Raw genomic sequence first — 15,214 nt, 5'->3', positions numbered from 1 at the left:
TTCCTTGCATTCCTCTTTTTCTGGTGGAACGAGCTCCCAGAGGAGATCCGGGCCCTGCGGGACTTGGCATAGTTCCGCAGGGCCTGTAAGACGGAGCTCTTCCGCCAGGCCTTTGCATAGGAGCCGCCGCCGCCATTGTGCCACCACCGAGTTGCCATCTACGACGGTGGATTAGATCTATAAAGTGAACCGGCCCTGGGAAGACGCCTAGGTGACCAAGAACCTATGTTGCCAGGCTAGGTTGATAAATGGATCCCATCTTGGAGCGATAAGTCAACATCTAGAGCACCGCACTTTATTTATTGATTGTTTTTATACTGTTTTAGTTGTTTGTTATGGCATTTGCCGCTGTTGGAAGCCGCCCTGAGCCCATTTGGGGAGGGCGGGATACAAATCTAATAAATAAATAAATAAATAAAATAATACCAACAGAGAATGCTGACCTCCTTAGCAAGAGTATCATGAGCAGGGAGTTACAGGCACAAATGATACCTGGGAGGACAGTGGGCTCCCCGAAGAGGTGAGAGGGCCCCCCCCTTCTTGGAGATTTTCAGGAGGCGCTGCAAGACCTGCCTGCTTGCCAGGGCTTTTGAGGGGTTTGAATGACAGGCATCTTTTAAGAGAAGGAGAAGAGACCTTTCCCTTCCCCTCCCCTCAGCCTGTGGGGTAGGTGGGGCTGAGAGAGCTCTTTCCAGAACACCTCTGACAGAACTACGGCTTGCCCAAGGTCATCCAGCAGGTGCAAGTGGGGGAATGGGGAATCAAACCCGGTTCTCCCAGATTAGAGTCCGCGCACTTAACCACCACACCCAACCGGGAGTGGGGAGAGATTTGGGGCTCGCTATTTTATCTTTGGTTTTAGCTGGGGTTGTTTTAACTGTTATTGAGAGCCAGTTTGGTGTAGTGGTTAAGTGCGCGGACTCTAATCTGGGAGAACCAGGTTTGATTCCGCACTCCTCCACTCGTAGCTGCCAGATGACCTTCGGCAAGCCCTAGTTCTGGCACAGCTGTTCTTGAAAAAGAGCAGTTTCTGTCAAGAGCTCTCTCAGCCCCACCTACCCCACAGGGTGTCTGTTGTGGGGAGGGGAAGGGAAAGGAGTTTGTAAGCCGCTCTGAGACACCTTTGGGTAGTGAAGGGCGGGGTATAAATCCAGTCTCCTCCTCCTCCTCCTCCTATTGTAAGCTGCCATGAACCAAGAGGAAAGGCTGGATATAGAGGTTTTAATTGATTGATTAATATTTTGCCATTTTTTTTAGCATCTGGCATCTTGCTCATCCCCTCCGGCTCCCCAGACAGTCCAGACCCCCTGAAATTTAGTAGCCCAGTTCTCCCTTCTTGGCTGCCCTGGTTGTAAGGGCTACCAAGAAAACAGACGTGAAGTGTTTTGGATACGCAGAAACTCTATGTAAATGCGAAGTGTGATTATTAGAAGGAAAGTCAAGCACGTGCGAAGCAGTGCCTCTGTCTACTGCAAAGGTGGCCATTTGAGCGGGTGATACTTTACTGAAGAACATCAGGAAAGCTGGTCTGCGGACTCTGTGGAGGGATCGTCCGGGATTTCCAACATGGTGGTATTTGAGGGCGGGAGCTGCTTTGCCCTGAGCGAGGAAGGGACTTCCAAAATGCAGGCCCTGAGGTCGGCGTAGGCCTGAGGAAGGGTCCCGACGCTGACCCAGCGGTCGTAGTTTGGGTTGTAGCAGTGGATCAGGTGGGTATCGCGGTAGGTATTGTGGCTGTAGCCCCCCAGGATGTAGAGCTCCTCGTGCAGGACCGTGGAAGCGGCGATGACGTGGGCCTGTGGCAGAGGAGTGAAGGCAGCCCACGTATCCTGGCCCAGGTTGTACACCTCGCAGGCCAGTTGATCAGCGTAACCGCCGTGGCCGTCCCGCCATCGCAGGCCGCCAGCCACGTACAGACGTCGGTCCAGTGCTTCCATGATGTGGCCAGCTCGCTCCTCGATCATGGAGGCCCGTGGGATGGCTGGGCCCCCAGGGCGATACTGGATCAGGACTGAGAGGCAGCGGCATGAGCCGTCGCTGCCCCCAGAGATATAAATGGATCCATCCAGGACGCAGGCGGCATGGCCACAGACAGCAGACGGCAGAGGCTCACATGATCTGTGGGGAGGAAAGCGAGGGCATGAAGGAGGAACGGCAGAAAGGATGGCAGATAAGGGGACAGCTCTGCTTTGCTAGATCACAGGAAAGGCTCATCTAGCAGCAGGGCTATTTTTGGGCAGGAACGCACAGGAACGGAGTTCCGGCTGGCTCTCAAGTTGGCCACACCCAGCAGAAACTCATTAGCATAATAGGCCACACCCAGCAACAGAAACTCATTAGCATATTAGGCCACACCCCCTGACTGCACCGCTCATTAGCATATTAGGCTGCATTCCCATGTTACCAGAAGTGTGGTCATCCAGCCACACCCACCTTTTGCTTCTTATTCTGTTTACCTTGTTTGTTGTCAAAACCCAGGGCTTTTTTTGATGCAGGAACTCCTTTGCATGTTAGGCCACACACCCCTAATGTAGCCAATTCTAATGAGTTTCTGCTGTTTTCTACAAAAAAAGCCCTGTCTAGCAGTCCATGTGTGGCCAACCAGAGGCCTCCGGGAAACTTACAGTCACGTTATTCCCCCGTTTGATCAATCAGTTTAGATATTTATATCCTGCTTTTCTTCCCAATGGGGACCCAATATGACTTATAACAACATCCCCCCCTCATCCATTTTTATCCAACCCTGTAAAAAAATAATAGTAATGACATCAACCCTGTGAGGTAAGTTAGGCAGAGAATGACTGGCCCAAGGTCACCCAGTGATAAGAGTTGTCAAGCAGTGCTTGGCAACTGGCAGCAGGGTTGTGGGGTACAGTATCCCAGAAGGAAAAAGAAAAAGAAGGCCTTATCTACTTACAGGGAGTTCTGACCATAGAGTTCTTGGTGATTCCTAGAGCTACACAGAAGAGAGAAGGGTGGCTCTAGGATTGCCAGAAACTATGGCACTCTTAACATAGAATTTCTGGCAATTCCTAGAGCTACCCTTGTCACTCCCCCAGGATGATTATTACCCCCATTTGGCCCCAGTTGTCACCCTCCGATCACATGAGGACTGGGGGGCAAGGGCCACAATTACTTGAAGGTCTCCTGCCATAAGCGGACAAATGGAAATCCTACCTGGTGAGCTTCCATGAGAGAGGGGGTTTTTGAACCTGGTTTTCCTAGATCCTAATCCGGCATCTAACCACTACACTGCACTGTTTTTAGCATCTGTAATTGGTATTCTGATTCTTGGGGCACGGAGACTCCTTTTTCAGCTAACGGCTGTAGATCATTCCCTGCAGAAATTTGTCGCCATGATCAGTTTTTCTTGTGGAAGGGAGGATAGTGCAGGAAATGATTTTTTTTAACGCGTGGGACATTTATTGTATATATGTAATGGAACAGTCTGTCCATCCGTGCCCCCCCCCATATTTGAGTGATTTAGTTTGGTCCTATTGGGTGGAGCTCCTGTTTTTGTTTCCAGTTTTGCATGTTAGCTGTAGTTGTTGGCTGTAGGAGTTGTCCTCCTGCAAATAAACGATTGCTATTTTGAGCCAGCTTGTCTCTGCTGAATAGACCTGAGAACAGGTGCCTGAGCGAATTCTCTAACCTGGGAACCCACGGCCAAAGGAGGACATTGCAAAAAGAAATGTAAAAGGCAAAGAGCAACAGATGACAGAAGTTAGCCTGGGTGAGACACAAGGGAATATGAAGCACAGAGTAGAGGGAAATAAATGGGGGTGCTGCTGGGACCGAACCCCAGCCTCTCACCTCCAAGCATTGGTATGTGGATCGTAACACTCAGCTGAGTTGAAGCAGTAGGCATCTCTGGAACTTCCTCCAAGCGCATACAGAAGCCCATCTTGGAAGACGGCCGGGAAATAGCTCCGGAAGCTTGTCATATCAGCCAGACGTTCCCACCTCCCACAGAAAGGATCGAACCTGCAGCAGGGGAGGACCAAAGAACATGAATGCCCCTTTGAACGTGAATCCCCCAACGCCATCCTTCTTACTAAAATAGGGTTGCCAGGTCTGGGTTGGAAAATACCTGGAGACTTTGGAGGTGGGGCCGGGGGAGGGTGGGGTTTTGGGGGGGGGGGAGAGAGTCCACAGAGTCCACCCTTCAAAGCAGCCATTTTCTCCAGGGGGGGCTGATCTCTGTCAGCTGGAAATCAACTGCAAAAGTGGGAGATCTCCAGGCCCCACCTGGAGGCTGGCAACCCTACACTAAAATGAAATGTGCAAAGGGGGGGGGGATCAAGTTTGCCTGGAGACAGTGTTCTCAGACCTCCTAGTCACTAACAACTGACAGGGTGGGTTACTTGTGGCTAATGAAGAAAAAAGATAGCTTAGAGTGATTAACCCATGGAATTCACTGCCACAGGGGGTGGTGGCAGCTACAAGCATGGACGACTTCAAGGGGGAATTAGATAAGCATATGGAGCAGAAGTCCATCAGTGGCTATTAGCCAAGGAACTCTGGGGCAAGTGATGCTCCGTATTCTTGGTGCTTGGGGGGGGCAACAGTGGGAGGGCTTCTAGTGTCCTGGCCCCACTGCTGGACCTCCTGATGGCACCTGGTATTTTTGGCCACTGTGTGACAGAGTGTTGGACTGGATGGGCCATTGGCCTGATCCAACATTGGCTTCTCTTATGTTCTCTTAGCTTGTACCTGCTCAGACGCACTCCAGTGTTCATGACTATTTCATCAGTGCCAATGCTGATCTCTGTCACGGAACATGGCTCCCTGGATGAAGTCTGCCTATTTCTGTTTCCCAAGATCCTTTGCCCTCAAGTGCCCTGCATCGTGTGGGATAGCCTTTGCATGTTTTCCCTTTTTTTTCCTCAGTGAATCTACAACATCCACCTGTCCACAGCTTTCAAACTCCTCGACAGCCAAGCTTGGCCAAGGACAGGAGGCCCTTCTTCCCACTCATACAGCTTGACAAGCCAGAACAGACAGTCATAGATTCGTAGAAGTGTCACACATACACACATCCTCCCTAAATTGGAGGTTGGCCAATCATTAACAACCAGTGGTGGATTAAGGTGTTTTGCCACACACACATACACACCCCACAGTCCCAACAGGGGATAACCTTCCTTACCCAATGACATTTATCTATGCCGGTGCTTTCTGTATTGCGCTCATAACTTCTTAGCTAAGTATATCTAGACTATATTAGGTTATTATATTGAAGGTTTTAACTTAACCGGCACTGATTGATGCCTGGGTGTGGAATACATGGTTTTCACTTGGAGCCTGGAACAAATAATACCTTTCTAATTTTCCCTTAGCAGCTGTGGTGGCTCAAGTGGTTAAGACGCTGAACTGCAGGCTGTGGGAGGCCGGTGGTGCAGCAGTTCGAGACCCGGGTTGCCGCATGACGGAGTGAGCTCCCGTCTCTAGTTCCAGCTCCTGCCAACCTAGCCGATCGAAAGCAAGAAATTGCATGCAGATAAATAGGTACCGCTTCAGTGGGAAGGTAACAGCGTTCAATGTGCCTTGGTGTTTAGTCATGCCGGCTACGTGACCACGGAAACGTCTTCGGACAGCGCTGGCTCTTCGGCTTGGAAACAGAGATGAGCACCGCAACCCTAGAGTCGGACTCGACTGGCTTTCGAGCAAGGGAACCTTTCTAATTTTCCCTTAAAAGTCAGAAGGATGTGTCTAATTAAAGTTTGGGGGACACACGTAAAGCTGCCATATACTGAATCAGATCACTGGTCCGTCAAGGTCAGTATTGTCTACTCAGACTGGCAGCTACTCTCCAGGCTCTCAGGCGGAGGTCTTTCGCATCACCTACGGCCTGCTTTTTTTAAAATTGGAGCTGTCGGGGATTGAACCTGGGACCTTCTGCATGCCAAGCAGGTCTATCACCGAGCCAGGGAACTTTCACTTACCATTCGGCACTGTGACTTTTAGCAGTTCGTGCATTGCTTTACTTCATCCAAATGGATTTGAATGTTCATGGGGCTGTGTTAAGGGAATGTCCTCTCACAAGCGGATCTATTGACCACTTGAAGGGTTATCTCCCCCAGCTTCTGGGCAGGTGGGCAGACAGGAGTCCCTCGGGAGCTTGGTGTCATCCAAAACCTGCCACCTGAAGCAATTGCCTCCATTCACCTCATTACAGAGTTGGCCCTACTAGCAACCAAGAGATATCAGATACCAAAGGGGGAAACGGGTCCTTCAGGTCCACTGATGGAAGCTGCAGCCAGTCAAGAGAAGCCAGGAGTCCTCTCCCTACTCAGCTATGTATGGCTTCCAGGCCAGTCTTTCGATTGGCAGGAGGAGAGACCTAGATACATCCTGAAATTCAGGCCACTTCCCGTTCTGGAGATTGTCTGTTGAGTTTTAAACCATCTCCGAGACCTGAATAGGCCTCTGGCCTCTTTTCACTGCTCCTCGCCTTCTATTTTGGCTGCTTTCCCAGTCACTGGCCTCAACTACAACCTTCATAACCACATTAACTATATGTATTTTTTTTTTTTCCTTGGAGCTGCGGTGGCTCAAGTGGTTAAGACGCTGAACTGCAGGGTGTGGAAGGTCGGTAGTTCAGCAGTTCGAGACCCGAGTGCGCCGCATGACGGAGTGAGCTCCCGTCTCTCGTTCCAGCTCCTGCCAACCTAGCAGTTTGAAAGCAAGAAATTGCAAGTAGATAAATAGGTACAGCATTCCGTGCGCCTTGGTGTTTAGTCATGCCGGCCACATGACCACGGAAACGTCTTTGGACAGCGCTGGCTCTTCGGCTTGGAAATGGAGATGAGCACCGCAACCCTAGAGTCGGATTCGACTGGCTTTCGAGCAAGGGAACCTTTACCTTTATATATATTCCAGTGGTCCCTATTGACAAGGGACAGTCCCTCTTCTCCAGTTTGGTGTAGTGGTTAAGTGCACGGACTCTAATCTGGGAGAACCGGGTTTGATTCCCCAGTCCTCCACTTCCAGCTGCTGGATGACCTTGGGCAAGAGCTGTCGCTGAAAGGGCAGTTCTTGAATGTCTGTTGTGGGGAGGGGAAGCCAAAGGAGTTTGTAAGCCGCTCTGAGACTCTGAGTGAAGGGCGGGGTATAAATCATCCTCCTCCTCCTCCTTCTCCTCCTCCTCCTCCTCCTCCTCCTCCAGTTCCTGTGTTGTGGTTGTGGCGGCGGCTGCCAAGCGACACTTTTACAAAACTGCACAGCCAGTCAGAAACCCCGCTGGGCAAAAGGCCCACCTGGCCGCCCCACCCACGTTCAAAAACATTTGGCAGGTGCCAGGAGAAGTATTGGCAGGCACCCTAATGCCCACAGGCACTGTGCTGGGGACCCAGGCCATTCTTCAGGCTTCAGCACCCTTTGTTGGGGGTGGGTCTGGAAATTAAAATCTCAGAATGGAGAGTGCCTCTTTTGTCTCTACAGTATGTGAAGCGGAAGACTTTGTGAACGCTAAAGCGCCACACAAACGGCCTCTTTGTGCACTGGAGCTGCTTGGACCTGCTTTGAACGGTCTATGACCCATGGTGGAGGGCGGGCGGCCTGGTTTGGCCCAATCGATCTGAGAGGCTAAGCAGGGTCGGTACTCGGAAGGGAGACGGATGAGGAAAGACTCGGCCGAGGATGGCAAGGGCACCCCACCCCCCTCTGGTTCTCACTTGCCTTGAAAGCACCTTGCTGGAGTTGTCCTATGTTAGGTGGGACTTGACAGCACTAATGTAGACATTACCCGGGCTATTTTGGGCAGGAACGGAGTTCTAGCTGGCTTCAGAGTTGGCCACACCCACTGCAGCCAAAATCTCTGCATGTGTGGCTACAGAGGGAAGGCCTGGAGAGCGACCACCCCCTGATGACTCCAAGGCGGGCGGGCCAGGGGGGCACCAGCCTTTCCCAGCCTGTCCAAGGGCCGGCTTGCCCAGGCTCCCCGCAGCCGCAGGGCACCTGGGCAAGCCAAGGAAAGGAATGGGGGCATGGCCTAATATGCTAATGAGCTGCACTGTCAGGGGTGTGGCCTGATACGTTAAGGAGTTCCTGCTGGGCTTCTTCTACAAAAAAAGCCCTGGACATTACCCATTGCAGACAGTTGTGTTCTGTGAAAAAGGTGAAAGGTAAAGGTTCCCTTGCTCGAAAGCCAGTCGAATCCGACTCCAGGGTTGCGGTGTTCATCTCCGTTTCAAAGCCGAAGAGCCAGCGCTGTCCGAAGACGTTTCCATGGTCATGTGGCCGGCATGACTAAACACCAAGGCGCAGGGAACGCTGTTTCCTTCCCACCCAAGTGGTACCTATTTATCTCCTTGCAATTTCTTGCTTTCAAACTGCTAGGTTGGCAGGAGCTGGAACTAGAGACAGGACTCGGGTCTCGAACTGCTGAACTACTGACCTTCCACAGCCTGCAGTTCAGCGTTTTAACCACTTGAGTCACCACAGCTCCTATGTGTTCTGTTAGGATGTCTTTAACCCAAATGGAAAAAAACCCCAAACCTCTCCTAGTTTTTTTAAGGAGTGGAAGATAGGCTGTGGTGGACTAGATGACTGCAGAGCCACTGACAATGAGCCATGGGAGTGTGGTGGTCTGTGGCAATCTGGCTGTTACAAGCATGTCCCTAGTTCATCCATGAGCTTCTGGCGGGCTATAATTACCAGCCAGGGCTTTCTTTGTAGAAAAGCCCAGCAGGAACTCATTAGCATAATAGGCCACACCCAACAGCAGGAACTCATTAGCATATTAGGCCACACCCCATGCCTTCCCTTGGCTTGCCCAGGCAAGCTGGCCCTTGGAGGGGAGGCGTTTTAAACTGCCTTCCCTTGGACAGGCCGGGTAAGGCACAGGGAGGCATTTAAATGCCTCCCCGATCCTTCCAGAGCCCCCCGCCCGACTGCCCGCCTCAGAGTCACCGGGGGGGGGGGCCCGCTCTCCGGGCCTTCCCTCTGTAACACACGCAGAGGTTTTGGCTGTAGTGGGCGTGGCCAACTCTGAAGCCAGCCGGAACTCCATTCCTGTGCGTTCCTGTGCGTTCCTGCCCCAAAATAGCCCTGATTACCACCAAACCACAGCTTACTAATTGGGCTCCCATTGTGGGCGTCAATGAAGAGATAATACTGAAAATCCATTGGTGCCTTCCCACCCGTATCCACAATTCTCCTCACTGAATGGAACCAGTAACCCCCTCACCCCCCAACGAGGCCTCCCCTGCCCATCTCACTTGAAGACGGAGCGCATGGAATCCCCAGTCCCGTAGTAGTGTTTCCCACCAAGGATGTACATCACATTGTCCTTGACTGCCACGGCGTGCTGGAAACGTGGCCCTTCCGGGAGTACCCCAAGATGGCGCCACTCGATTTGCTTCACCAGTCCAATGCTGCTGACGAAGCGGTGGGAGATCCAGATGTCCTCGCTGGGGTTGCGAGTGGCCATGTTCTTGGACAGGCAGTCCCCTCCGCTGATGACAATCACCTTCTCAGGGTACCTCACCCGGCAAGGGAGCTGCTCCATCTTGGAAGGACCCGGAGGGAGACTGGATAGGGATTCCACCAGGAGGTCATACAGGCGGCCCGGGGCCGCCATCATGTCTACCACCCGCACTTGCTTAAGCTCCCGAGTGGACATCAAGGGGAACCGGATGCAGCGCATTACTGTCTCGGCACGGTCCATCCGTCCATCCCGGTCGGCATCCAGCCAGCGGAGGGCTCCTTGGAAGGCCTCTAGTTCGTTGAGGACATAAAGGGCATCGGAGCTGAGGATGTCCACCAGCTGGTTGACTGGAAGATCCAAGAACTTGGGCGTGGCTGAGATGCGAACAAAGTTCCTCAGCACGTAGTCGCTTGCGGTGTTTTCCAGCTCGTGGAGGCCATACGCACGGGCGAACGAGAGGACATCGAAGCTGGATTCAGGGCACAGCTCGTGCCGGAAAACGTCTAAGCAGAGCGCCCAGATGCCCGAGACCTGATACTGCAGAGCTGCCTGGGCAGCATCAAAGAGGTCATCCCACCCGCCCGCCACCACACCTGAGTAGGCGAAGGAGACGACCAGGCCCAGATCAGTCAGGGTGAAGCGGGTGCAGAGGGGTGTGTCCTCCTGTCGGGATTCCTTCATGCCGCTGGTGAACATGGCGTGGAAGAACTCGCTGCCACAAGCCAAGGCGAGGCGGTGAACTGGAAGGAAGGAAGGAAGGAAGGAAAGTTGTGAGCGAGCGATTTGGCTGCCGCGTAAATCAGTTTGCTCTGGAGCCCTCCTTCCTGAGCGGAGACAAAAATGTGTGAGCCGGACAGGGGTCATTTCATAGAAAAGGAGGTGCAGGAGCTCATTAGCATAACTCATTAGCATAACTCATTTGCATATGCCACACCCCCTGACATCACCGGAAGTGTGTCAGAAGGCAACACCCACCGCTCAGGCTCCACTGGACTCTTTTGGATTGCTAGCTATTGCTTTGGGGGGGGGGGTAATGTGCAGATCTGTCCTCGCAGAGGAGGGAGAGTTTGTACCTGAATAAAACTTGGTCTTAAAGTTGCCCCTGGACTGTTTTGGACTGGGGGGCCGGGGGGGGGGCTCTGCAACTTACCTGGCTGCTTCTTGCTCTGACTGAGGGCTGCTGGGAGCAGGGGGCGGGGCTTGTTGCATGTCCCCACCCCCTGGGCTCTTTACTGCCGGAGCTCCGCTCCTGAGCGCTCCTGCAGGAAATGACCCCTGGAGCAGGAGGCTAAAAAACGGTGAGCTAGCTCGCACTCACTCAGCTTAGAGGGAACACTGGTCCTAACCCCCAAAACCACTGCTAATCCAGCCCTGGACTTTCCCCTTTATCCTGACCCACACACCCTTTTTCTGTTTGTGTCCTCGACTCCCCATCACCCCTGCCTCGTTCACCTTGATAGGTATGTCCCTCAGCTTTAAGGGCCAGGTCACAGCCAACGCCTTCCTTGTACAGCTCCTCCACCTTCCGCAGCGTCTCCCATTTCTCCTTGGACGGACTCGGCCTCTCCTCCGGCTCTGCCTCAATCAAGACTGCCTTGCAAATCTCAGCAACGCGAGGAACACCCAACGCCTCTGCGGCATCCAACAACTCGCCAGCTGTCTCTGGCATGACTTCTAATTGCCCGGTATAGGCAAAATTCAAAATGGCTTCCCAGCCGTGTGCTGTGGTCACACCGTCCAGCTCCAGCACCTCCTGCTCTCCGCGCTCTAAACGTTGCCGGAAGACAGAGCTGACGGCAGCCAGGATGATACCATGTGCCTCGTAGCTGCTTGGGCCCAAGGTCACCGTCACGTCCAGAAGATGCCGCTGTTCCCTCAGCTGGCACGCTGTCATAAAGAATCCTTCTGCATGGCCCTCGCTCCTCAGCTCCCAGCGCTGCTCGGCGGTGTAACCTTCTGCATCTTCTGGGGGTTTCTTGCCGCCGCATGACATCACTTCCTGTAATGACACCTTTGGGAAGAGTGAGCAGGGAAGGGGGTAAAAGTGGAGGCGGAGGGATGTTATGCTGGCCTTTAGCTACAGTAGGGCTATTAGGGGCTCAATGAAATTGCTGTGCGGTCGGGTTAGAACGGATAAAAGGGAGTCCTTCTTCACCCAAAGAGTGGTTAACACTTGGAATTCACTGCCACAGGAGGTGGTGGCGGCTACAAGCATGGACGGCTTCAAGAGGGAATTAGATAAGCATATGGAGCAGAGGTCCATCAGTGGCTATTAGCCACAAGGTATAGATAGGGACTCTGGGGCAAGTGATGCTCTGTCTTCTTGGTGCTTGGGGGGTGGGGCAACAGTGGGAGGGCTTCTAGTGTCCTGGCCCCACTGGTGGACCTCCTGATGGCACCTGGTATTTTTGGCCATTGTGTGACAGAGTGTTGGACTGGATGGGCCTTTGGCCTGATCCAACATTGGCGTCTCTTATGTTCTTATGTTCACCCCTTCCTTAAAGAGCCAGCCCCCTTCCTTAAAGTCCCCCCCCCCGCTTTTGAGAAGAAGGGGGGTTGCGCACGCCCCTCTCCCGCCCCCTCTGCAAGATTTAAAGGGCCTTTCAGCTGATTGGCAGGGAGCAAATGGCCTGCCAATCAGCTGGAGGGCCCTTTAAATCTTGCAGGAGGGGAGAGAGGGGGGCATGCGCCACCCCCCTTCATTATGGCAAATAATGGCAGCCCCACCAGATTTTTTTTTTGTCCCACAAGCCACAAAATCCTGGCTAATGGGCCTGATGTGGTGGGACTGGAGGCTGGCGTCCAGTCTCAGTAATGCCCTTAACTTTCCCAAACCAAAGCACTGTAAGCAGACAGACCCCCATCTCTCAGGAGGGGTCATTTCAACAGCAGTGTACCCCATCGGGGTGCCCCAGGAGTCTATTTACCAGCCGTCTTCCAGCGTTCCCTCCAAGCTGAGTGAGTGTGAGCTGGCTCACAGGTTTTTTGGCCTCCAGCTCACACATTTTTGTCCGAGCTCAGGAAGGCGGGCTCCAGAGCACACTGATTGATGCAGGAGCCAAATCGTTCGCTCACAACTTTAATGCCAGTAGCTCACAAAGTAGAATTTTTGCTCACGAGACTCCACAGCTTAGAGGGAGCGTTGATCTTGACATCAGTGGACACGGAGATGGATGCCAGCACTGGCAGGCCCCATAATCTTGCCTAGGCAGTGACCCTGGGAAGCACAGGAGACCTTCTTCTGACAGCTGTGACTCTCCCTCCACCCTTCTGACATCTGCATATGCCGAACAATGGCCCTGCCTCGCCCCAGAGCGAAGGCCATTCAACCTGGATCACTAATCCTATCAGTCTCCCCTCACCTTTTCAAACCCGCAATTCTGTCACAACAACAACTCCCATCTCTCCCACCTAACAGGAAAGGAGGGTCACCAGGCAGCATTGCTTCTTTTTGATTGGTTTAATTAGGAATCCACCAGCCTTCGATCCGAGTTCCAGCCCAAACCCTGTTTTACATCCAAAACCCCTCCTAAGAACATCTGTTCCCTTTGTCCATTCCTGGGGACACCATTCAGTCATTCCCAGACACATCTAGCTAATCTTATCAGAAGCACATTGACACCTTAGTTTACACTGGACCTCAACTCTCATGCAAACTGTCACAAGTTTTCCAGGTCTTTGTCTGTCCCGGGAAAGCCATTTTTTGGTGTTGTTTTGAGGCACAAATGTCAGACTGCCTCAGGACACAATTTTCCTATATAAATAGCACTCAGGGCTCAGTCTCCGTGCCTCTGCCCCTTCCTTCCATCTTCACAGCCTCTCTCCCATGGACTTCTCCACATCTGGATAGGTAATTATAATTCCCAACAGCCTTCTATTATTCCTGCTCACCTCTGTATTTCCAGCACTTGTGTTTTAACTTGTATTTTATTTCTGTATGTGTGCATTTGATTAGGATGTCTTCTTTTAATCAAAACAACCCTTTTGGTTAAACAATGAACTGGTTATTGAGAGCTGGTTATTGAGAGGGGGGGGAGATCCCCATAGATACAGATAGCAGATCCTCGCTAATACCTCACCTCTCGCTGAGGTCTGCCATTTAGCTAAGTTCCCCCCAGAAACTGAATGCAGCGATTCAGCTTCTTAAATCTACGCTGGTAGAGGTAACAGCACAACCAGCATTACAGAATGCTGTGTGTGGTGACTGTACTAATGGGCAACAGAACCACATTTCCCCAACGATCGAACTCCCCTGTTTTGACTTGTGGGTCAGACTCAGGAAATGTAACATGTCAGGCCCCAAAGTGCTATTGTACCTATTGTCTGGATCCTGAACACCAAAGTCAATGTGTGTTCTCCACAGTGAATAATTGTAAAAAAGCACTAATTAGGGCGGCCAGCTCTGGTCTGGGACATTCCTGGAAATTTGGGGACAGTGCCTTATAGAGGAGAAATTTGGGGAGGCATTTCACCTGGAATCTAACTTATGCCATACAGCCTGCCCTCTAAGGCAGCCATTTTTTCCAGGAGAACTGATTTCTATAGTCTGGAGAGCAGTTGTAATCAGTGTTCCCTCTAAGCTGAGTTAGTGTGAGCTAGCTCACAGTTTTTTAGCCTCCGGCTCATACATTTTTGTCGTAGCTCAGGAAGGATGGGGCTCCAGAGCAAACTAATTTATGCAGCAGCCAAATCGCTCACTCACAACTTTCATGCCAGTAGCTCACAAAGGAGAATTTTTGCTCACAAGACTCCAGAGCTTAGAGGGAACATTGGTTGTAATCCCTGGAGAACGGCAGGCCCCACGTGGAGAATGATAACCCTGCATTTAAATGAACAGAATAAGTGTGTGTGCGTGCCCACACATTCATATGCATTTTTAATAGTGTGTGTAGGTTGCATTTTAGAAGGAGTCATGTGTATTTACTATTTGAATCTGAGAATACTGGTACTTCTGGGGGTGTAATATGCTAAGTTCCTGAGGAGTGAGAGTGACTGTAGTATTCTAGTGGGTATATAATTTTTGTAACAAGGGTGTTGCCAAGGACACAGTTGTGTATCTGCATGTGTGTGAGTGTAAAACTATGAGTCAGTTTGGGACGAGACCTGTACGGGGTGTTTGCAATGTGGCATTTTTTTTTTTTTGTTGGCCTGACATGCTCTTGTTTTGTGCAATGATGGAAGTGTGTGTTCTCTCGGAAGGGCAAAGGGCAGCACGGGCATGTAAACCTCCCACCCTGCACGACCAGGCATTTCCCGTCCCCCAAGTTGCTCTACCCTCTCGCCAACCTTCTGTACCAGCCCTTTTAGTAGCTTCTCTGTACCCTCTTAGGGGGTCCCCAACCGCGACCTCTCTCACCTGCCGGGGCCTGCTCCTTTCCTGGGCCCACACGCAATCCGTAGCTGGAGTGTGACCGTTGGGGAATGTTGGCCATTAGCCCAGATGCTATTTGCAAAGATAATTATAGCCAAGAGCAAGATACTATAGGAGAAAGTCAGATGTCACCAGCATTAGAAACCAACCCATTAAGACCCGGTTCTTACAAACCTATTTCTCAGCAATACCTCTTCATAACACAGCCTCACATTCCTCTTGGCATGCTACTTTTCTGTAAACTGAGTAATAATAATAAAAAAAATATACAGCCCTGACCTGGATACCCCAGGCAAGCCTGATCTCGTCAAATTTCGGAAGCTAAGCAGGGCTAGGCTTGCCAAGTCCCCCCCGGGGGGGGGGGCGGGGAAACCCCCGCCCCAGAGGCCCGTTCCCCGCCATTGTGTGACAGA

At 51.9% G+C, this 15,214-nt stretch overlaps 1 protein-coding gene across 1 annotated transcript; it reads right to left on the bottom strand.

Moving 5' to 3' along the window:
• Nucleotides 1-1,399: 1,399 nt before the first annotated feature.
• On the bottom strand, nucleotides 1,400-14,854 carry KLHL33 (kelch like family member 33). The gene is made up of 5 exons (XM_015418050.1): nucleotides 14,787-14,854; nucleotides 10,883-11,429; nucleotides 9,222-10,170; nucleotides 3,814-3,984; nucleotides 1,400-2,118 (listed from the first exon to the last, which is right to left on the bottom strand). Exons 2-5 carry the CDS (start codon nucleotides 11,421-11,423, stop codon nucleotides 1,515-1,517), a joined length of 2,265 nt encoding a protein of 754 aa, XP_015273536.1. The 5' UTR covers nucleotides 11,424-11,429; nucleotides 14,787-14,854; the 3' UTR covers nucleotides 1,400-1,514.
• Between the last annotated feature and the right edge of the window lie 360 nt (nucleotides 14,855-15,214).

The sequence above is a fragment of the Gekko japonicus genome, unplaced genomic scaffold, assembly GCF_001447785.1.
Source record: "Gekko japonicus isolate JY-2015 unplaced genomic scaffold, Gekko_japonicus_V1.1 scaffold1305, whole genome shotgun sequence".
In the NCBI taxonomy this organism is placed as follows: domain Eukaryota; kingdom Metazoa; phylum Chordata; class Lepidosauria; order Squamata; family Gekkonidae; genus Gekko; species Gekko japonicus.
This window is presented reverse-complemented; position numbering and strand designations above follow the sequence as displayed.

Coding starts and splice junctions, on each gene's coding strand:
- KLHL33 (XM_015418050.1), bottom strand. CDS start 11,423: ATGTCATGCGGCGGCAAGAAACCCCCAGAAGATGCAGAAGGTTACACC. Junction 3,985..9,221: donor TCCATGCGCTCCGTCTTCAA/GTGAGATGGGCA, acceptor CCCCTGCTGCAG/GTTCGATCCTTTCTGTGGGA. Junction 2,119..3,813: donor CCACATACCAATGCTTGGAG/GTGAGAGGCTGG, acceptor TCCTCCCCACAG/ATCATGTGAGCCTCTGCCGT.